The sequence below is a fragment of the Megalops cyprinoides genome, chromosome 16 (genome assembly GCF_013368585.1).
Source record: "Megalops cyprinoides isolate fMegCyp1 chromosome 16, fMegCyp1.pri, whole genome shotgun sequence".
In the NCBI taxonomy this organism is placed as follows: Eukaryota; Metazoa; Chordata; class Actinopteri; order Elopiformes; family Megalopidae; genus Megalops; species Megalops cyprinoides.
In genome coordinates this window covers 1,992,277-2,014,175 of record NC_050598.1, presented here as the reverse complement: position 1 = coordinate 2,014,175, position 21,899 = coordinate 1,992,277, and the positions used below count along the sequence as shown (strand labels likewise).

The window sequence follows — 21,899 nt, the reverse complement described above, 5'->3', positions numbered from 1 at the left end:
CTGGCCAGCCAATCCAGGTGAGCATAGGAGTGAAGTAGCAGGTAGATGATGGCATCCTCCACACCCACCTTGGTGAGTGTGGAGGATGCCATCTAAAATACATTCTAATAAAACATGGCAATCAGTTTCTGTTTAACCAATTCATCCCAATTTTCAATTACAGCAACAGGATACATCTATCCTGCTGAAACACGTGTTGTCTTTTGTTGTTATAACCTTCCTTTCATATTATGTTTAGCGCAAACAGACTGACAGATTTCATAAGAAGCAGGAGAGGGGTTTTTTTTTGCTCACCTCTCCCAGTCAACAGAGAGTGACCACCACCTCCAGTGTGCGCTGGAGTTCGCATTGTTATGTTAGAAGATGTGTGGGAAAACAGCATTTCCTGTAATTGTGGAGGCTTGCAGGAGGAGCAGTGGAGAAAGGGATGGGGGCAGAGAGAAGAGGAAGTCAGGGGCCGGCAAACATGGGGTCAGGGGCGGGGGGGGGAAGGGGGGGCGGCGGCACATAGACACACAGCAGAGAAAACAGGAAAGCCTGAACAATGGCATGGCCAAGCCCGACACCCAGGTCCTGGCACTGGGATAAATTATTAATTCACAGCCACGCTCACACACTCACATGCAGCCCAGACAGGCAACTGAGGAGAGACACGCAGATCACTGTTTTCCACAGAGGACCAGATTGGAGGGCCATGTACAGTGGAGGGCTTTGGAGACACTTAAGCACTGCTATTCCACCACAGAGGTGTCCGTGGTAACAACTTGCACACTGCTGGGTTGAGCTGTCTAAAGCAGGGATGGCTAAGAGTTGGCAGAGGAGCACGCTGGGGATTGGGTTCAGGAAGCGCACCCCGAGAGAATCTTTTATTGGGATTTACCTTGCTGTGGAGGGAGGGAATCTGAACTGAACTGGGACACCAGGAAGCAAAAACTACAGAGGAAGAGAGAATAGGGCCACAGCCAAGGAAAGCTCACAGCCAGACCAGAGAAAATAGGGCCACAGCTGAGGAGAGCTTACAGCCTGACGAGAGCGAATAGGCTGAGGAACTGAGGGGAGCTCACAGCGAGACCAGGAAACGTGAGTGGTAAAGCCAGCCAATGAACCATAAAGAGCTTTCAAAGGAAATGTAGCTCCAAACGCACATATTTGAGGAGTGGATGCTTCTGGTGAGTTCTGAGTTTGAAATGTTGGGGGGTTCCTGAGTTGCTACATGAAAGAAATTTTCGGTTTTATCTTAGTTGCCACCTGCTGCATTGCCAATGTCTGTCAGCACACATTAGTAGAACACCCATACCATAACTTTAAGTAGCAAGGATTTAAAAGTCTACAGTATGTTTTTATTGCATCACCACTGTTGTTTCAGTCATAAGTGTTCCATTTCTGTGCTTTCATTTTTTTAGTTTCAGTACAGCTTTGTGTAATGTAAGCTATCAGCACACCAGGAACACAAAATGTGTTCCTTTCACTCTGACTGCTTTGAATAGTTAATACACACTCATTTACACCATATATTTATACTGTAGCCTAAATTCATCTGATACCAAGCTATTTTGATGTGAAGCTGGAGTAAGGAATTTGAGTAAGGCTTGCTCTCTATCCTTGAAGAAAAAACAACAGTTTGGCAACTGTCAGAATGAATGAAAATGGCTGCATTAGAATTAGGAAGAAAACACTTGTTTAATTTTATTGCAAATACTTCATGAAGGCCAGCTGTGTGGAGTCTTGGCACTGGACTCATACTGAGAGGGTCTGTTGGGATTTTAGAAAGCCTGTCAACTGTGGAAGAAGAGAAAGAAATTTTATTTGTTATAGTGCATTTTTACTGTCAAGATGATCACAAAGCAGTAAAATTAGAGCATAGGGGCGTAGGGAAACCTAGGGACAGCTGAGAAAAAACTGGAAAATTATTCCCTGACCCAGGAATAGGGCAGTGGAAGGACTCCTAGAAAACAGTGGAATGTTAACAGTGTTAACTTGAAAAAGGCTACAGTTCCAGTCTATGGGCAATATGGTGAATGGGATGGAGGGATGTGTGTGTGTGTGTGTGTGTGTGTGTGTGTGTGTATGTGTGTGTGTGTGTGTGTGTGTGTCTAAGAGACACATCTGCCCAGGGAGGGGCAGAAGAACCAGGGAAGAAGAGTGGGAGACACCATATGATTTTATTTGCAAACCAGTAAATAAACAGTGAAACCAAACCTTGGCAGGCAGAGGAGTGACAGACCACAGACCACACCTCTTAATCTCTCTGCTCCACAAACAGCAAGAGGGGCATCTCCTCAACCCCCCACCCTGGTTTCCACAGATGCTAGCTGGTTCACAGCTGCCGGGGAACTGGGTTTGTCTGCCACAGGAAAACAAAAACAAGATTAGGGAGTTTCTGCTGGTGGCACAGGTATTTGTGGGGGCCAGTCAGGCAAACAAAGGTCATTATCAGGCAGATTCAGCCAGGACAACAGTTATTAATAAATAATAGCAATATACCTTTCAGGGCTATTTTGGTGAATAGTGCATGTTCAGGGGTATAGCAGTCTCTAGTGGGCTCTACCTGCCAAGCATGACATGCATGATACCAGTTGGTGTGTATGTCAATGAAAGTAGAACATATGCAGTTACCTACCTGTTATTCTTTGTAACAGGGTAGCACTGGCCCTTTGTCTGTTACCTGAATATAATTAATTAAAAAATATAAAAAATGTGATAAGGTAACAGCCTTAAGACTGTTATACTTACAGAAATGTGCAGTATACAAACACAACAGCTGGGTACAATATAAAGGTGAGCTAATTCTGAAAATGCCAGTCATACGAAATGGAGAGGAATGACGATGAGTTCAGAAATATCACACACACACATACACACTCATGCACATAGACACATGCAATCTCTCAGACATTGAAAACAATCAGTAAATAATGGTATGGTGCCCTTCACAGTTAAAGCACTCTTTCCAGATATTCCAACAGAGATAAATCTATGTTGACACCTCAAGTTACTGGTTAACTCCAAATATGAATTATAATAGTAACAGGGAGGTTCATAACCATAATTGTAATAACACTTTCTAGAAACATTTGTATAATATTGCAACAAATGTTTCTAAAAATAATTATTTTATGAAAACAGCACTCTTAAATGTAATTAAATCTCATGGATGTCCTCAAACGGCTTTTCACTGAGTCTTGTCGAGCTTTGTCCATCCGACACACAAACGGTTGAAACATTGTGTCAGTCTTCGACTTGACAAACAAGCACTTAAACCAACCGGAACTGTATGATCTGATAAGACAAACAGTTAAAACAACAGGATCTTTTCAAGCTGACAAACAAACAGTTAAAACAACAGGATCTCTTAAAGCCGTACTGCCTTCGTCCGTCTGTTCTCCACAGTCGCGGGACCCGTTAGCTGTTCGTGTCCAGTGCGTCCCCTTTAAAAATGAATTATGCGATTACCCACCGTTTCTCCTTCCTACTCCCCAATCCCCACACCCCCGCCCTTGCGGTGCACATTGTTCTCGGTTTAAAACCCCGGGCCCTCTAAATTGCTGGAACAGTTAATCTCTGATATAAACGGCGCTCGGGACGGGTGCAGATTTGAACAGGGACAGGGCCGAGAGCGAGAGGGTATCACACAAGGACAGCAATGCTATGACCGTACCTCCCCCGCGCTGGTGTGGAGGCACGGGGGAGGACATACGCCAGGACAGTGGACCAGCTGAGTGAATTATTGCTTTCGGAAAGGCTGGCGCAAATACTGCACAGCGGTGAGTGAAACCTGGAGCAAGCCCATTTACCGTAACGGTTTTCTAGCTAATTTGACTCTCGTTGAACGGCAAGTGGCAACATAGATGTCGCATGTTGGCACACAAAACAGCAGTTTGCCAAATAACTGCAAATGGTCCATGATTGCTGCTAAATGTTTCAGCTTGCAGTGTTGGTGTTTCTTTACAATGATATACCTAAGCACCGTTTGCATTTCCAACCCGGAGTGCTTTAAATGGACAGTGTCTGTGCATGCTGTTGGACAATTCAGATAGGTAAATAACAACTGCGCACGCTGTATCATACAAGGTCCTGAGCGACAGAGTGACAGGCCGGTTGGGAAAGAGGGGAAAAAGTCTTTTGGAGAGGGAGGTGCGTACTTGCTCTGTGTGTAGCTGCCTAGCGGAAGCGAATGGGCGCAAAAGGGCAGCACTCAGTTTTTTGTTATCATGTCCTTTTCTTCTTAAATGCACTCAGATAATCCGTATAATATTTTTGTATGACAGTATCCTTTGGCATCACGTCTGTAAAAAACGTCTGTGAAATTAATACACTAGTTACTGAATACCAGCCTGTCACTTTGCTTACTGCCATCAGGAGTGCATCATTATTATGAAATCAGATCAAAAGAGTGACATCGTGTCGTCCATATACGCATAAGCACAAAGTGTTGAACCACAATCATTAGCAGCGATGAACTAAACCTCAGAGGGAAACATCATAGGGAATGTCTGTGTGGTTTGGAGTGAAACCGCTTCGTTGTGTTTCGATGTGACAATGGAAACATAAGTTAGCGCAAGGTAACACTACATACAGTGAAAATCATTTTTGCCCAGCGGCAAGCGCCTGTATATACCAAATTTGTTTGTATGCGCAAAAAGTCAGTTGCATTGCTAATTATGGTAATAGCAACAATTTGCACCCAACATTGCGTAATTGCTACAATTGTCCACAGGTATTATCATAAACATAAAGATATTTACGATGCAATCATCCGTACATCCAAAGGACCGTGAATTTAAATTGATCACAGTTAAAGAGTATTTAACACATTCTCCTTTGGGAGCTGGCTGGCAGAAGGGCTTTGTGCATCTGCCGTGGATGCGTGTCCTACTTTCTCTCGCTTGGCCCCGGCTCTTCGCTCTCTGCGCGCCTTTGTTCAACCCGCTGCCGCGTGGTTGCATTGCTTTGCCTCAGTGTTGCGTCGGATTGCGTTTGACTCGCAGCAGCTTCGTGACAGCACGGGGGACAAGGAGGGAAACAAAGGCGGCCGGCGAGTTAACCGCCTCGCTGCGGGCGGGTCGAAAGTCCCCTGTAACGCTTCCTTTGAAATGAAATGAAATTTCAACGACAGCACGATAATGACTTTGGTACCGGCGAGAAGATCAACGGTTATCATAACGATGGCACTGATGGTAATAGAAAATGGCATGCCTTCAGTATACGACAACACAACACAACTACAGCCTACATAGACCAACACACTGTATATACAGTATATAGGCTACTTATGCACTCACACACAGACAGGTCTACCTACATATATACATTTATAAAAACAATGCTTGAACAAATAAAAATCCAAAAGTGTGTAATGTTTGAACACAGCTTTGCTGGTGGAAAGCTCTGGGTTTAATCTCACCCCTGCTTTGCTTTCCTGTTTGTTGTCTCTCTCCTTACATTTCTCTTTCATATCTAAACCTCTTTCCACAAACTCCCTGGCCTTCTTCCATTGATGTCTTGTGCTATTCTTCTTTCTGTCACATGCACCACTCTACCCTGTGTCTTGTCTTCCTCCACCCCATCTCTTCTGTTCCTCCATCACCCTTGTGTTTCCATCTCCTCTTTTGTCTTCTTTCATCATCCCCTTTTCTCTCTTCCTCCGTTGCCCTTCTGCCACCATCCCCTCTTTTCTCCTCCATCATTCTTGTGTCTCTATCCCCTTTTCTCTCATGCTCCACCCTCTTTCTTTTCCTCCATCACATGTCTGTCTCCATCCCTTTTCTTCCTCCATTACCCATCTGTCTCCATTCCCTTTTTTCTCTTCCTTTATCACCCTTGTCTCATCCCCTTTTTTCTCCTATATCATCTCTCTTCTTTTTGTGCATCCCCCTTCTGTCTTCATCTCTATGTTTTCTCCCTTTTCACTCCTCTGTCCCACCTGGTCATTGTGCCCTTTTCTGCCCCACTCCATCATTCCTCTATTTCCCCCTTTCTCACATGTCACTCATTACCTCCTGTCCTCTCTGCTTGTCTCTTGTGTTTCTGTCCTCTGTCCCTTTCTTCCCCTGCCCACCGTACTCCTCTGATGTCCCCTCCTCAGGCAGTAGCAGTGTGGTGTGTGAGGGAGAACCTGGGCTGGTCCCTGCGTTCCCAGCATGCCGCCACGGCCTTCTTCGGGGGAGCTATGGGGCCTGCACCTCATGCCCCCCCGCATCCTGGTGGACTGCTGCCTGCCCAATGGCATGCTGGTCAGCCTGGAGTGCCTGCGAGAGGCCCCCCTCATCAGCATCAAACAGCAGCTCTTTGCTGAGGCTCGCAAATACCCTCTCTATCACCTCCTACAGGTCAGTGTCCTCACCACACTGTAGCACTACCTAAATGGGAACACACATAGACATTTATATAGGAAGCTCTCTAATGCCTCCTACAGGTCAGCACAAATAGTAGGCCTCACTATTGTAGAACAAAATATGCACCAATATACAAACACATACAGTGTCCTCTCCTTCAAGGGCCTGTTTAATGAAGCAGGATTACTGGTGTCACCTGACTAACTTTAGCAAGATGTTCCCAAAAGTCAGGCTTAACCCATTTCACAAAGCAAGCTCAAACTGTAGCTGCCTAAGTTACCATAGCAACATATCACTTAGCCAAAACCTGCCACTGAGAAAGATAAGTTGATCTTATCTTGACATTCACTGTGAAAACATGTTTGACCAGTCAATTTCTATGAAACACCTTCCGTACATGGTGTCACCATCTCTGAGGGAAATGATTGATATTGGAATGCAAATTTTAGGAAGGACTTGGAGGAAAAAAGAGAGGTTTTTTACAGATTGGCCTGATCCATTACATATCTGAGGTGAATGCCTTTTGCAAGTGATATTGCTTCACCCCTGAGAATATAATGCCTTTCCGTAGCTACCTGCTAAATCCTTACTTTGCCAACATCACTTATCGCAGTTCGGGACAGACAGTGTCACAAACTGTGTCAGCTGCGCTTTTTTTTTTTTTTTTGAAATTGGCAGTTTCTTACTTTCACTTTGTTGTTGTAGCTGGGAGTAGCTGGCATTGGTGGCATTGTTGCATTTATTAATCAAATTCTCTGACCATATAAATATATATGTTATATATATTTGTTATATACATACATATATGTTAATATATGTTTTATCAAAGGAATTTTTATTATATCACAGCTAATTTGTATATTCTAATCTATGCTACTCTATTCATACTTTCAGGCACATTATACAGTCAATAGCACCAAAACTGGGAACGTTTGCATTAAAAGAGTACCCCACATCCTCATAGATACAGAAACGTAGATACCTCATTGGCCGCTGCTGTATGTCACCGCTATGCATCTGCGTGGTCACCATGTTGGATCGGGCAAGATACACTAGTAAACGAATACAATGTGTATTGAGAGATGCAGCCTTCTCTACAAAATCGACTGTAACTTGCTTAAATCTGAACCGATTTTCATGAAATTTGGTTTGTTATAAATGTGAGAAATTGAACATGATGCTGGTTACTTATTGAAACTTCAGCTTTTGCGAGTTTCTCCAAAAATCAGTGGCAGCTGGTGAGCTGGAAACAGGGGAAGCCGAAACACTACCTTTAAATCTATCATTACTTTCAACCTGTTTCCCTTTATCCTCCTTGATTGACAATAAAACAAATAATTCACAGAATAATCGACACCAATCACGTAATTAGAATAAATGATTATGCTCGCAAAACAGTGCAGATTGTCTGTAGTTTGTGTGCTTGCGAAAGCTACAACGTGAAATTGTTTAATTAACAAGGATGGCATTTATCAATTTAAATTACATTAAATGCTCATGACACATCACAGCTTTTGTGAGGTCTGTGTTCTAAACGTTATTGTTCATTGCACTCAGCCTAACCTAAAAGTTTATTCTCAGTAATTTAAATTGATTTAACTAAATTTAGCTCCGTTTTGTAATTTGTCCTGCAGCTGTTCAAACTGGAAAGAAACTAATACATAATATACACAATCTATAAGTCTGTAACAGATCATTACTTTATCCCTCATTTCAGGCCCTTGTTCAACGCCTCCCACAGATGAGAACTATTGTATAGAAATATTGTGCGTCCCACCCACTGCTACAGCTGAATTACATTAACACTGCACTGCTACAGCTGCACTCTACTACAGCTACGCTACACTGTTAAACACTACACTGCTACAAAGCAGGGGTTCTCCCTCTAAGCACTGTCCTGGAGAGTTGACCTGGTGACGCGTTATGCACCTCTCCCAGGAGGAGTCCTGCTACATCTTCGTCGGGGTGACACAGGAGGCGGAGCGAGAGGAGTTCTACGATGAGACGCGACGGCTGTGTGACCTCCGGCTTTTCCACCCCATTCTCAAGGTCATCGAGCCACTGGGCAACCGAGAAGAGAAGATCCTGAACCGCGAGATCGGTTAGTGCTTTCTCTCTTGCTCTCCCCTGTCACGTCAGCAGCACTGGTCTGGGATCAGCAACCTCATGCAACGTCTCTGCACTGTATGCTGTCAGTGTATGGGTGCTGTTGCTCTCTCAGGGTAATCCACTTACACTCATGGCTCTGCTGTTGTTTCTGCTCAGGCTTTGCGATAGGCATGCCCATCTGTGAGTTTGAGCTGGTAAAGGACCCTGAGGTACAGGACTTCCGGCGCAGCATTCTGAGTGTGTGCAGAGAGGCGATGGAGGAACGGGAAGGGGGAGGAGCTCACAGCCAGGCCCTCTATGTGTATCCCCCCAATGTGGAGTCATCCCCAGACCTGCCCCAACACATTTACTCCAAGCTGGATAAAGGTCGGTGCCCCAAGGTGCCCTGGGAGGAATGCTACACCGCATTTTCTGTTACTCATAATCTACTCTATCTGATACTCATACTCAACCATGTCTGCTAGTCTGCCTCTCTGTCTTTTACTCTACCATGTCTTTTCTTCTACTGTTATATGCTCTGTCTTTTATACATATTCTACCCTTTTTGTTAATAATAATCTACCCTCACTGTTTCTCATATTCTGCCCTGTCTGATACTCAGACTCCTCTCCATTGCTCCCTCATATTGTCCTCGTCACCCGCACTGACCTCCACTCCCCACTGCTCTCTTTCTTGGCCCAGGCCGCCTGATTGTGACCATCTGGGTGATCGTGTCTCCCTCCAATGCCAAGCAAAAGTACACTCTGAAGATGCCCCATGACTGCTTGCCGGAGCAGGTGATTGCCGAGGCCATCCGCAAGAAGACGCGCAGCATGCACCTATCGGCGCAGCAACTGCGGCTGTGCGTGCAGGAGTACCAGGGCCAGTACATCCTCAAGGTGTGCGGCTGCGATGAGTACCTGCTGGAGAAGTACCCACTCAGTCAGTACAAGGTGAGGCATGGCCTAGCACCAGAGAAGTCTGTTTCTCGCAGGGGTCTGCTCATGCTCGAGTGTAACCAATCTAGTGCTAGGCCCTAGAGAGGGATGGAGGAGTGGTCCTTAGGTGTAAGTACACATGTCATTGCCTGCAGCCCTGCAGAGCTTTGCACTTATATTTCTGTCTTGAAAGTAGCCTTTTTGCAAGGTACCCACCCACATGCATCAGCTAACTGCACAGCTTTCACATTCAAAATATGGAGTTCCAAATGCCCTGCAAGTGGTTGGAGGCATCTGTGAGCCAGTGCAGAGGATTGGTGTTTATATGTGAAGAGTCGTCTCCTGTGGGGCAGTTTAACTTCAACTAGCAATGCCAGGAAAGAGCACAAATTAGATACAGAATACAGAATGAGCAGCCAGTAACTACAAGCATTACATTACAATCATTTAGCAGATGGTCTTTTCCAGAGCGATTTACATAGGTTACAATTTTATGTGTTATCCATTTACACAGCTGGATACTTACCGAGGCAATTTAGGTTTAAGTACCTTGTTCAAGAGTACAGCAGCAGTGCCCCAGAGGGGAATTGAACCAGCAACCTTTTGGTTATGAGCCCTGCCCCTTATCACTATGCCATAATGCCATCCCATGCATGTTTCTTTCATATAGTATGTGAGGTTTAAAAGTGCAATTTCAACATCAACAGCCTCATAGAAATAGGAACCATTAGCATACCTGAGTTTTCTCCTTGAATTGATATGATGTCCATGCACATATCTTCGGAAAATGTTGGGGAAAGGACTGAGAAAGCTGTCATCTGTAAATTTTCTTAAACAGAGAATGCCAGGGGCATGACTAAACAGACTTATTCTCCACCAGCACTGCATAAGGGGAAGATAGTGCCAAAGACTTGTACCGATAATGCCAAAGACTTGCACTGTCACGAAGAGAAACATGCTGAACCCAAAAGGTTTATAGAGAAGTGATGGAGTGTAAACTAGCACATACGCTGTAAACTATGGTTTGAGCAGTATTGCACCCAGAGTGGATACAGTATTCCTGCATTATCAATGACAGCAAAGCCTGGATTGGGAAGCTGATCCTCACCCCCATCCACCCTTTCCACCCCTCCCTCTTTCTTCCTCTCTCTTTCCCTTTCTCATTCTCTCTCTCTTGCTCTTTCCTTCGCCCCTGACTTTCATCGCCCCTCTCTCTCTCTTTCCCTCTCTCCCTGCCTTTCATCCCCTCTCTCTCCCTTTCTTCCTGCCTCTCATTCCCTCTCTCTTTCTCTCTCAGTATATCCGCAGCTGTATCACGGTGGGAAGGCTGCCCCACCTGATGTTGGTGTCCAAGGACAGCCTGTACAGCCAGCTTCCTGCCAGTGGGTTTGTGGCCCCCTCATATAGCCGCCGCACCCCCCAGCCCAGCCCCTGCCCTGGGGGAGGGGACCCCAGTGCCCCCCGCTCCCTCTGGGCATTTAACACCCTGCTCAGGGTTCGGCTGCTCTGCGCTACTTATGTTAATGTCAACATCAGAGACATTGACAAGGTAAAAGGTGGAGTGTGGAGTGAGAGATTAGAGGGGAGACACAGGAGATATAGAGGGAGATCAGAGGAGAGACAGAAGCAGATAGAGAGGGAGATCAGAGAAGAGACAGGAGGAGATAGAGGGGAGAAGGGAGAGGAGGGAGAGAGGGAGATATGGAAAGAGGATAGGAGAGGTGTGGTGCAGGGAAATGAATGAGAAGAGTGACAGAAGAGAATAGGGGGCAGGGCAGAGAGCTTCTCATCACACATCATTAAGTCCTCTGTATATTGCCATGTACTAACATGGCCTTTATGTTTGTCAGATTTATGTGAGAACAGGTATCTATCATGGAGGAGAGCCACTTTGTGACAATGTGAACACCCAGAGAGTGCCCTGCTCCAATCCCAGGTAACAGCCACACCACACCACACATAACCACTCTCACAACCTCATTGTCACTCAACAGACCCCACAGTCTTATGGCTAACAGTAGAGCAATAATATATCGGAGGTCTGATGCCAAACCACGTGTTTCTTATGAGGTCTCTGTGAGCACATTGTGACAGCATGGTGTCACACATATCAGGGGTCAGGCACATGGGGGTCACAAATATCTGGGGTCAGACATAACATGGGTCAAACATAAAGCATCTGTGACCCCATTACAGTGGCAGATTTAGGTATGGGCGACATGGGCATCTTGCTGGGAGCGGCACAGGGCAACCGCACAAAAAAACTCGGAATGGTAACATTTGTGCGATTGGTCTTCTATCGCTCATTTGCACGTCACGTCAATGATATCATGTCACCGTGTGGATCAATTAACCTTGTCGGAGTGGGCGCCCTGATTCTAGTTTGTAAGCTAGGCAGGCTACTGCCTGGGAAGGTCTCCCACGCAGAAGTACGACATGGGGAGGGGGGCAGGGGTAGGTTGCCCTCAGGTCTCCCCACTGGAAGCCCGAGGTAGGGGGAGAGGGGGAATCCATCAAATAGCGCACCTATAACTTTGTACAGCACTAATGCAATTAGTATAATCAGTCACACCCAAATAAACCACAATTCATTCAAAATACTGTGAGTATATACACAGACATATTGTTGCATTTTTTTTTGTTTGTGCGAAATCGTTAAAAATAATATAAAACCAGTCTGCACACCACCAAGGTGAATTGGTTTAGTCTTAACTGTTGGTTGACAGTGTTGGGGTATGGGTAATATATTGATGCTCGAGTGCCAAATCAACACAAATGGATAAGACAAGGTATCAGGTGCCCAGTTTAGGAAAAAGAGGAAAGAAGAGGAGGAGAAATGCACAAAAGATAAAGGTATGTAGCTATGTCATCTCTTTAGGAGTATAATATTATGCATGTAATGAAATAGACTAGTATAACACTTGTTTGTTAGCCTATGTTGCTTGCTATGCTATTACACATAGGACGACAATATTCTGAGACAATTTTCCTGAGACCTGGTTAACTAGCGTTGTTGCCGACAAGCTAGGGGAAATTTGCCTTTAGCTCAACTGGGTGCCATACAAGCTAGAACCGCCACTGCCCCATTATGACACTGGGGGTGGGAAATCTCCATCACAGACTCTGGGAATGGGAAATCTCCATCACAGGCAATGGGAATGGGAAATCTCCATCACAGACACTGGGAGTGGGACATCTCCATCGCAGTCAATGGGAATAGGAAATCTTCATCACAGAAACTGGGAGTGGGAGATCTCCCTCACAGACACTGAGAGTGGGAAAACCCCATCACAGACACTGGGAGTGGGAAATCTCCATCACAGGCACTGGGAGTGGGACATCTCCAGTGGGAAATCTCCATTACACTAGGAATGGGAAATCTCCATTAGACACTGTGAATAGGAAATGCAAATAGCAGTCAGTGGGAATGGTACATGTCCAGTACAAACAGGGCATGTTTTTTGTTCCCTTTTCACTGATAGCTGTTTGTACACCTTACTATGCATGAAATGATGGGTATTGTCACCTGAGAAACAGGAGAGGGTCTCCCTGTGGTGTCAGTGGAATCTGTGAGCATGTGAGTAACTGTGACCTCCATGAGCAGCTGCCAGAGTGGGGCTCCAGAAAGGGTATGTGAGCTGATGTTGACTGTGCACCTCTATTTGGTCCCCAGGTGGAACGAGTGGCTGTCATACGACATCTACCTTACAGACCTGCCCCGCTCCGCCCGTCTCTGTCTGTCCATCTGTTCTGTCAAAGGCCGCAAGGGCGCCAAAGAGGTATAGCACAGCACCTTGTGACTGGAGGAAGGTGCAGGGGTGAGGGGGTGGGTGCAGGGGTGGGGGGGGCACATAGCAGGAATGGTGGGGTTTAGAGGATGTAAGTAGATGAGCTAAGGCAGAAGAGGAAACCAGATATGTCACATTTAAATGAAGCTATCCAAACCCAATTTACCACGAAAATAGCAGCTGAAAAATAGCTACAGTAGTGAATAGTTACTATGAACTGTGGTATTTAATCAATGCCAGCCACATTAAGTCACTTTAAAAATTTTTAGTTTATTCTGCCCCATTGTCCAAAGTAATGCACATGTTACATGAAGAATATAAACAGCAATAGTTTATGAATGATTCTATATTTTGATCATAGTATGCAGTTACATTCTTGTATCTTATATCATTCTTATATCACAGTGAAAATACACATAATTAGGGATCCTGATTGGCTCAGGCATTTAAGGCCCTTGTCATACAGCCCAGGCCCAGGTTTGATTCTGAGCTGTGTCATTCGACACCATGGGTTAGAATCTGTAGGGGAGGGTGGGTCTGGACGGCAAGGATCGCCTCCACGACCCACTCTTGGTGCCATGTGACTCTGAATGCGGCTGTGAGTCGCTCAGATGACATCAGCACGCCAGTCTGTTCAGTGGCTCCTGGTGCTCTCTGGGACATGCTGGGTGCCCTCCAGCACTCCTAAAATAGCACAGATGACAGGGGTGGGGGAAGCCTCATGCATAACTGAAATAATTTCTCTCAATTCCCTTTTAGGGGAATCATTGGAATAACTTTGGGAATAACTTTGGAATAACTTTGGCAATTGTGAAAAATGGCAAAAAAACTACAAAACTACAAAATCTGGAAAGTCACATTTGTCTTCGCTAAAATAGTTTTTATAACATAAGTTATTCAAACATAATGTTTTTTATGTGTGTATCTTCACTTAGTTAAGAGCCTTTAGAGTCAAGTTGACATTTTCTTTTGGCAAATATTTACTCAGAACAATCTTAAGCAGCTCCTTAGGTATTAGCTAGCTAGCAGAGGTCATTTAAGTTCATAAACAACTGAAAGTAGCTTTTCTAAAGTTAACCCTCTCTTTTTGTATAGTATTTAAACATCATTCTGTGACATTATTCAGTGTTATGTGATGTTAAGGATGTTAAATTAAAACAACTATTTCAAATGACATTCAGCAGGGTAGATACCTCTGCTCTTATTCTGTAGTTTATTGCACTAGCGGTAGTGGACTATGCAATGCAGCCACTAACAGCAGTGGAGTAGAGAACTTGGCTCTATTGTCTTGTCACCCACACTGTTATCATCATATCACTGATAATGTAAGGGGCAATGTATTGTTTTGTTTGCTAATACAAAATCGCCATACACATAATTTAAAGACAACGGCTGTGCTGTGATTTCAACTATATTTACATGTAAAATGATCACTCGGAGAGAAAGTTAGATACGACAGAATAAAAAAATTGTATTTGTATTATGTGTATATAAGTTTAATAAAGTTTAAAGTTTATTATTATGTGTTTGAATAAAGTACAATGTACAGACTTGTCTAAATCTGATCTGAATTCAGAGAGTTCAGAAACGGGAATGAACTAAACCCCTGTGTGATAGTGAGTGATAAGAGTTATAATGGTCAAAACGATCAAATTAAACTGTTTAAATTAAAACAAAGGAGGAGCAAACAATACTGATTAGTGATTGGTACTTGGCAACACTATTTGCACATGTGCAGCTCATTTACGTATGTCAGCTGCCGTGCGACTGAATGTGCTTCACCGCCTCTCTGCCACTCACTGAACAGAGTAGACACAGAAAGAGGTGTGCCTCTCACTTGCGGGTCAGTACTGGCAACTCCTCTATGGAAAGTAGTTATCATAGGCAGAATTTGCGGGGAGGCATCCCCCCCCCCCCCCAGCAGCTGAAATATTACATTACAATACATTGAGTCTGAAATAAGTCCAAAATTAATCTAATTAATTACATGTTTTGTGATTAATTTATCTAAATTAATTGCATATATCATTTGCCGTGAGAAGCATTTAAAAATATTTTTAAATAGTTAGCTAGCCTGCAGTTGGGTATGATAAACAATAGCTAGCTAGCAAGCCTACCGTATATCTAGTTATACTGTAGTGGGCTATGATTAAAAGTGGCTTGCTTGCCTACCGTTTAGCTAGCCTTTACGTCTATGATAAAAAGTAGCTGGCGAGCCTGCTGTCGGGTGTGAAAGTAGCTAGCTAGCCTTTTCGTGCATGATAAAAAGCAGGAAGCTAGCTAGCTAGCTAACTAACTAACCTGCAGTCAAGTAACTGTTTATGTATTGCTTGACAACATGTGTAAATGTAATCCTGAAGGAACTATTTTTGTCGGCGGAGCTAAATAGACAACAAAAAAACATAATTTGTTGTCTCAAATTAGCGTTACTTGATAAACATCCTTGTTTGTAGAACTGTTGTATAAAAGCAATATCACACTTGAGGTTGTGCTGTTATACTGAATATCAGTTCGGCTTGCAGCCTCGTACCTCTGACCGAATCACAGCCGTGCTGATACTCAGTTTAACAGCACTCCCTCTCATGTGATATTGCTTAAATGCACAGTGACGTATGGGGTCAAGGGACATCATAGAGAGTGATTAATCTGTGTTAATTTTTTGACGCGTTATTTTTTCTATAATTAATTATTCGAAATTAACTCTTTTTTGACAACCCTACAGTAATGCAATAAAATAAAATGATTGTAAGAAATAAATCTGAATTCTATTATGGTTTTGTAATAAATCTGAAATGTAAATGAATTTGTAATAAATTCATTTTTGAGCCTTCATATTGAGGACGACATAACAGCAAACCTATCAACTGAGAAGATAGTGGCCGTTTACTTTTACACTAGGTAGGACACTGGTTATTTAGGGGAGAGTGGGGTATGTTGTCACACTTTTCACTCTTTCTTACATTGACTGGGCACAATACATCACAATGGTGTAAATGTCATACCAAATGAAAGAAAGAAGTCTTGAGTACATATTTTGTATTCATTACATCTTCATATCTTATTTCAGTACAAAGTTTTAGACAGTTAAATACAGTGTGCACATTTGTGACAACTTGCCCCAAACTGACATGATGCTAATGTTGACTAAATCTCAAGGTTAGCTCAACATAGGACTGCAGCTAAAGTATCAAAAGACACGTTATTGTCTCCTCTACTCAGTACAAAAATATAATTCTGAACATTCATACCTAACAAAGTTTTTTTTACATAAAATGTAGAGAATCATTTTTTTACTTTTGAAGGTGAAAAATAAGAAAATTGTGCTCACTTCAGAATAGAGTGACTTTTACCACATGTGAACGGGAAGTTGACCATAGAACATGTTGTCACACAAAGTAGTTATTTTATTTTTGAGATAGCGCCTCTTCTTTTGGAGGTATGAACAGTGTGACAACTTACCCATGTGACAACTTACCCCGTTCTCCCCTAATATATATATACTACTGTAACAACAGGCGACACTGTTGCTGAGCATTTTCTAATTGTGTACGTGTGTGCGCGCTATAAATTGGATATGAATCAGTGAATTTAACACGAAATTAGTTCATGTGTACACTAAATGTCTTAAAAGGGTACATGGAAAATGAAAGCTTAACAGCATAATATAAACAAATTGATATTTCACTTTTAACAGACTTTAACTTTATGGTTAGTGCGTTTCAGTTTTGTGCACTCATGTGTGAAAGACAAATACCCTACGTAAGCCTATGTGTAATACAGTACAAAGTGGTCAGAAACTGATTTGATGTGCTGTGTTGTTTGGCTTTGGCAAGCTTGTCACTATTGTCTTTTGTTACTGTATGTATATGTGTAACACGCCATGCAATAGTTGGACTGTGTAGCCTACTGACGTCAGTTAAAAAATGTTTGTCTGTAAAAGCTATAGCTGAGTGGCTCTAACTGTAAGTAGTTAATTTTCATAGGGTTTGTGGGGATCTTCTCTAGATCATTGCTATGAAGTTAAATATGTCTAACTTTGTGTAAATTCCAGTCATCATTGGATCTGCATGTGTGTGATGTGGTGGGTGTTTCTGTATGCTTTTGTGTGTGCTGTGTGGCCCTGTTCACACCTGGCATTAACATGTGTCTTGGGTGATCCGATCACAAGTGGACAGCTCTAAGTACGTCTGTTCACACCTGGCATTAAAATGCATCTCCACATGCATCTGGAGTGACCACTTGTGATCGGATCACCCAAGACGCATGTTAATGCCAGGCGTGAACAGGGCCTGTGTGTGTTTGTCTGCTGTTTATGTGTTCATTTATGTCTGTGTGTTGGTGTGTGCATGTGTGTGTTGGTGTGTGTGCTTGCATGCGTGTGTCAGTGTGTGCATGTGTGCATTGGTGTGCTGTCTATTACATTTCATTACATTTATTTAGCACTCTTATCTAGAGTGACTTAGAGTCACTTAGAGTGACAGTAGAACATAAGTTTATCCATTAAAGTTGAATAAGCAACAGTGTCAGACCAGGCTAACGACACCCTGAGACCAGTGAGTGTGAGCATAACACTATTTAAGCCCTACTCCAAGTTAACTTGTGCAATCTGACTAGACAAAGGAAGCCAAGTATACTGCCATACATGAGTCACTAGATCACAGAATCCAACATACATCACAATACTACACATAAAATAAACAGCACGTACTAGAAGTAGCAAGTGTTAGGGGGTGAGGATTGAGGTACAACCTAAATGCAGTCTGAAGAGGTGAGTCTTCAGTCTGCATCGGAACATGGCAAGTGATTCTGCTGTCCTGACCGCTGTGGAGAGTTCATTCTACCACGAGGGGCCAGTACAGACAGGGATCGTGTTTTAGAGAAGCAACCCCATCAAGATTGGACTGTCAGTTGCCCCATGGTTGCAGAGCATAGTGATCTTGGTGGAACATGTGGTTTGAAGACTGTTCATAGATATGAGGGGGCTGCCCCTTTCACTGTCCTGTATGCCAGCACCAAGGTCTTGAACTTGATGTGAGTGATAACAGGAAGCCAATAAAGTGTGATGAGGTTACTTGAGGGGAGTGAGTCAGGGGAGTAACTTGACTATGTTTAGGGAGATTGTAGACAAGTTGTGCAGCTGCATTCTGGATTAGTTGTTTGAGTCTGATGGCACAGGCAGGAAGACAAGGAAAGAGTTGCAGCAGTCCAGGCATGAAAGACCTGGGCCTGAACTAGGAGCTGTGTTGAATACATAGTGGGAGGGAGGAAAAAAAGGAAGAGGTGAGAGATGAGGGCTGTGGGGACTAGAGGGAATGTTTACAATATTTTGGTTGAAATAATCTGCAAAGTCATCCACAGAGAGATCAGAGGGGGGTGGGGGTGATGGAGGATTGAGGAGGGAAGAGAATTTAGAAAACTATGTGTGCATTTGAGTGTGTTTGTGAGTGCATATGTGTACTGGTGTGTGTGATTGTCTGTGTGTGTGTATATATGCTGATGAGTCCCTCTGTCTGCAGGAGCACTGTCCATTGGCCTGGGGCAATGTGAACTTGTTTGACTATAAGGACACTCTGGTGAGCGGGAAGGTGGCACTGAGCCTGTGGCCTGTCCCACATGGCCTGGAGGACCTGCTGAACCCCATTGGGGTGGCCGGATCCAACCCCAACAAGGTGAGTGAGGGAGGCATGGACACAGATGGGAGAGGGGGATGTAGCTCAGATGCTGCAAGCAAAATTCTGTTCTATATAATACTTTCCTTTGTTTTCTCGCTTTATCACCTCTCTCTATCTCTCTCCCTCTGTCTCTGTCACTCTCCTGGTCCCTTGTAGGAGACGCCTTGTGTGGAGTTGGAATTTTCCTGGTTTAACCAGACAGTCATATTCCCAGATGAGCAGCAGATTGAGGAGCATGCCAACTGGACCATCTCCAGGGAGCTGGGCTACAACTACTGCATGGGGCTGGTGAGAGAAGGAAGGAGAGAGGGATTAGACAGAGACAGAGGACAGAGACAGAGAAAGTACAGAAGGAATAGAGGAGGGAGAGGAAGAGTATAGGGGGCTTATAGGAAGGAGAAGGGCAGGATATATTGATTACAAGAGGGAGAAGGAGGGTATAGAGGAATTAGAGAAGGGACAGTATTGAGGGATTAGAGGAGGGAGAATATAGGGAGATAAGGGGGAGAGTGGGAAAATATACAGGAATTAGAAGAGGGAGAGTATAGAGAGATAAGAGGACAGAGACAAGGAGAGTATAGAGAGACTGGAGGAGGGAGAGGAAGAGTATAGAGGGTTTAGAGGAGGGAGAAGGATAGGGTATATGGAGATTATAGAGAGATTAAAGGAGGGAGAGAGAGAATAGAGGAATAGAGATAGGAGAGTATAGTAGAATTGGAGGAGACAGAGGGATAGTATAGAGGGATTACGGGAAGGGGAGAAGGAGAGTATAGTGGAATTAGAGGAGGCAGAGGGAGTGTAGAAGGGTGGGCAGTGATGAGATGTTGGGTGGTGAGGGAAGAAATTGGAAATTGGAGGAGCTGCAGGTGGAGTGATGGTAAAGATGTGGGCGGCAGTGTAGCATAGTGGTTAAGGAGCAGGACTCGTAACCGAAAGGTTGCCGGTTCAATCCCTGCTGGGACACTGCTGCTGTACCCTTGGGCAAGGTACTTAACCCACAGTTGCCTCAGTAAATATCCAGCTGTATGAATGGATAACATTGTAAAGAACTGTAACCTATGTAAGTCGCTTTGGATAAAAGCGTCTGCGAAATGAATAAATGTAAATGTAAATGTAAATGTGACCCCTGACCCCAGCCTCTCTCCTGCACACAGAGCAGCCGGCTGGCGTGTGACAGCAACATCTCGCAGGCAGACGTGGAGCAGCTGCGTACGCTGTGCAGCAGAGACCCGCTGTATGAGCTGTCTGAACAGGAGAAGGACTTCCTCTGGAGACACAGGTAGACCAACAAGAACACTACATTACTGTTGGAGCATCACTTTACATATGCTTAGCAGACACTCCTATCCAGGGCATCTTCAGCAGTGTACATCCTGTCCATTTAAAAGGCTAGACTGAGCCAGACATCCTGTCCACTTAAACAGCTGGACTGACACATACACCCTGTCCACTTACACAGGTGGAATTCATTTCAGGGCACAACAGCGGTTCCCAAGTGGGGAATGAAAGCAGACATGTTTGGGTTATGAGCCCTTCTCCTTCCCACTGCAGCACACTGCTGCCTATGCAGTAATAATATGAATAAAAATGATAATAAACTTTATGTGGGCTTTTAAAGTGTCAAACTTCACTACAAACGTTTAGTAAATATAACACAAGCACTCCCCAATGCTGAAATGCTGTTTTTCAGTGGATGTAGGATGGCTCAGCCACAGTGAGAGAGTTTGATCTCCCATGAGCCTTTTCCTTGTTTATTAAGTTTGGTGGTTACCCATTGCATACCCCTCCTCCTCCGCCCCATCCCACTTGCATTTTTGTGCTGTCTCTTATGTCCACTGGAGATCCACACTCCTGTTATGTGTGGCTTTTTCTCCTTTGCATCGCTAAATAAAAACCTGCCTCTGTAGCACTGACTCTCCCTGCCCCTAGGACCCAAATAAAACACTCTCTATCCTCTGGCAATACATCACTGACTGGAAAAGTAAACTAAGCTTGTGGAAAAGAAAAATAAGTACCCCTTAAAACCCAACCAAATTGAAATCAAACTCCATGACTATATTAAGACTGTCTGGTTACTCTCAAATACCTGAAATAAATGGCTACCTACGAGGCAGCCTTTGCCTATTTCAAGCTCAGAATCACATGTTGAACTTGATTCCTTTTAATTCATACTAAACACTCACTTTATAAGGGATAGGTTAATGTAGGGTCAAACATATATGTTTTAAGCTCTAATGTAGCTAGTTAGTGTAAAGTGGTGGTGCTCATCTCCACCTGGCACAGTCTAAGGGTGTACTCACACTAGGCCCGGTTGCCTTGTACCTTGTATCCCCCATCCCCACTCCCCCGCTGGTCTGTGCTCACATTGCGCTTTATGTTCCGGGCCCGAGCACACTTACGTCATCACGATGCGAACTTTTTGTGTCGAAGAAAAGCGCTCTAGCACAGCACAATGTAGTTCATGATTGTACTTTGTGGCTTATTTGGAGTCGTTTTGGGTGCGGTGACACACGGCCCTTTCACGTGCCTTATAGATTTATCAATTATGCAACGCAGCGATTTTCATTTAATCGTGCTGCACATTTAAGAAGATTTTTACGGAGGCAAGCTGACGTTTCAGTCATTATGCTAAGGGACAGACCAATATTTTGTGTCAGATTACAGTAGCTTAATCACAATAATGTTATCTTATGTTAACCAGTTAGGACTACTACTTGTATGTGCGCTACTTTCATCATTACAACAACATACATCTTCTATTACTACTTTACTACTACGTAAATTACTACTTTTACTACTACGTAAAAATCTTCATATAGCCTACGTGCAGCACGATTAACTGAAAATCGCTGCGTTGCATAATCAATGCTAACTGGCTGGGGAGCTAACGTTAGCTATCTAACGATAGATTTGACAAACATAGCTAGTTAGCTAACAGGCTACCTATCTGAACGATTGTTGAAGACTAGTTACTTAAACAGGTTGGCTGCTTCATTTGTGAAACTCTGACTAAGCCCTGACAACAGCAGTGCTTACATCGCCACATAAAGTATGGTTATTTATTTTGCTTGCTAGTAA

General features: G+C 43.9%; 1 protein-coding gene across 1 annotated transcript in view; it reads left to right on the top strand.

The window, feature by feature from the left end:
- The first annotated feature begins 3,529 nt into the window (after positions 1 to 3,529).
- The window catches only part of LOC118790766 (phosphatidylinositol 4,5-bisphosphate 3-kinase catalytic subunit alpha isoform-like), a 34,608-nt gene continuing 16,238 nt past the window's right edge, over positions 3,530 to 21,899 (top strand). Inside the window, exons 1-11 of the mRNA XM_036547779.1 lie at positions 3,530 to 3,764; positions 6,086 to 6,329; positions 8,274 to 8,436; positions 8,601 to 8,810; positions 9,126 to 9,376; positions 10,659 to 10,910; positions 11,212 to 11,297; positions 13,035 to 13,140; positions 18,666 to 18,818; positions 18,978 to 19,109; positions 19,976 to 20,100. Coding sequence (XP_036403672.1) covers positions 6,141 to 6,329; positions 8,274 to 8,436; positions 8,601 to 8,810; positions 9,126 to 9,376; positions 10,659 to 10,910; positions 11,212 to 11,297; positions 13,035 to 13,140; positions 18,666 to 18,818; positions 18,978 to 19,109; positions 19,976 to 20,100 — 1,667 coding nt within the window. The 5' untranslated portion in view covers positions 3,530 to 3,764; positions 6,086 to 6,140. The remainder of the gene's footprint in view (positions 3,765 to 6,085; positions 6,330 to 8,273; positions 8,437 to 8,600; positions 8,811 to 9,125; positions 9,377 to 10,658; positions 10,911 to 11,211; positions 11,298 to 13,034; positions 13,141 to 18,665; positions 18,819 to 18,977; positions 19,110 to 19,975; positions 20,101 to 21,899) is intronic.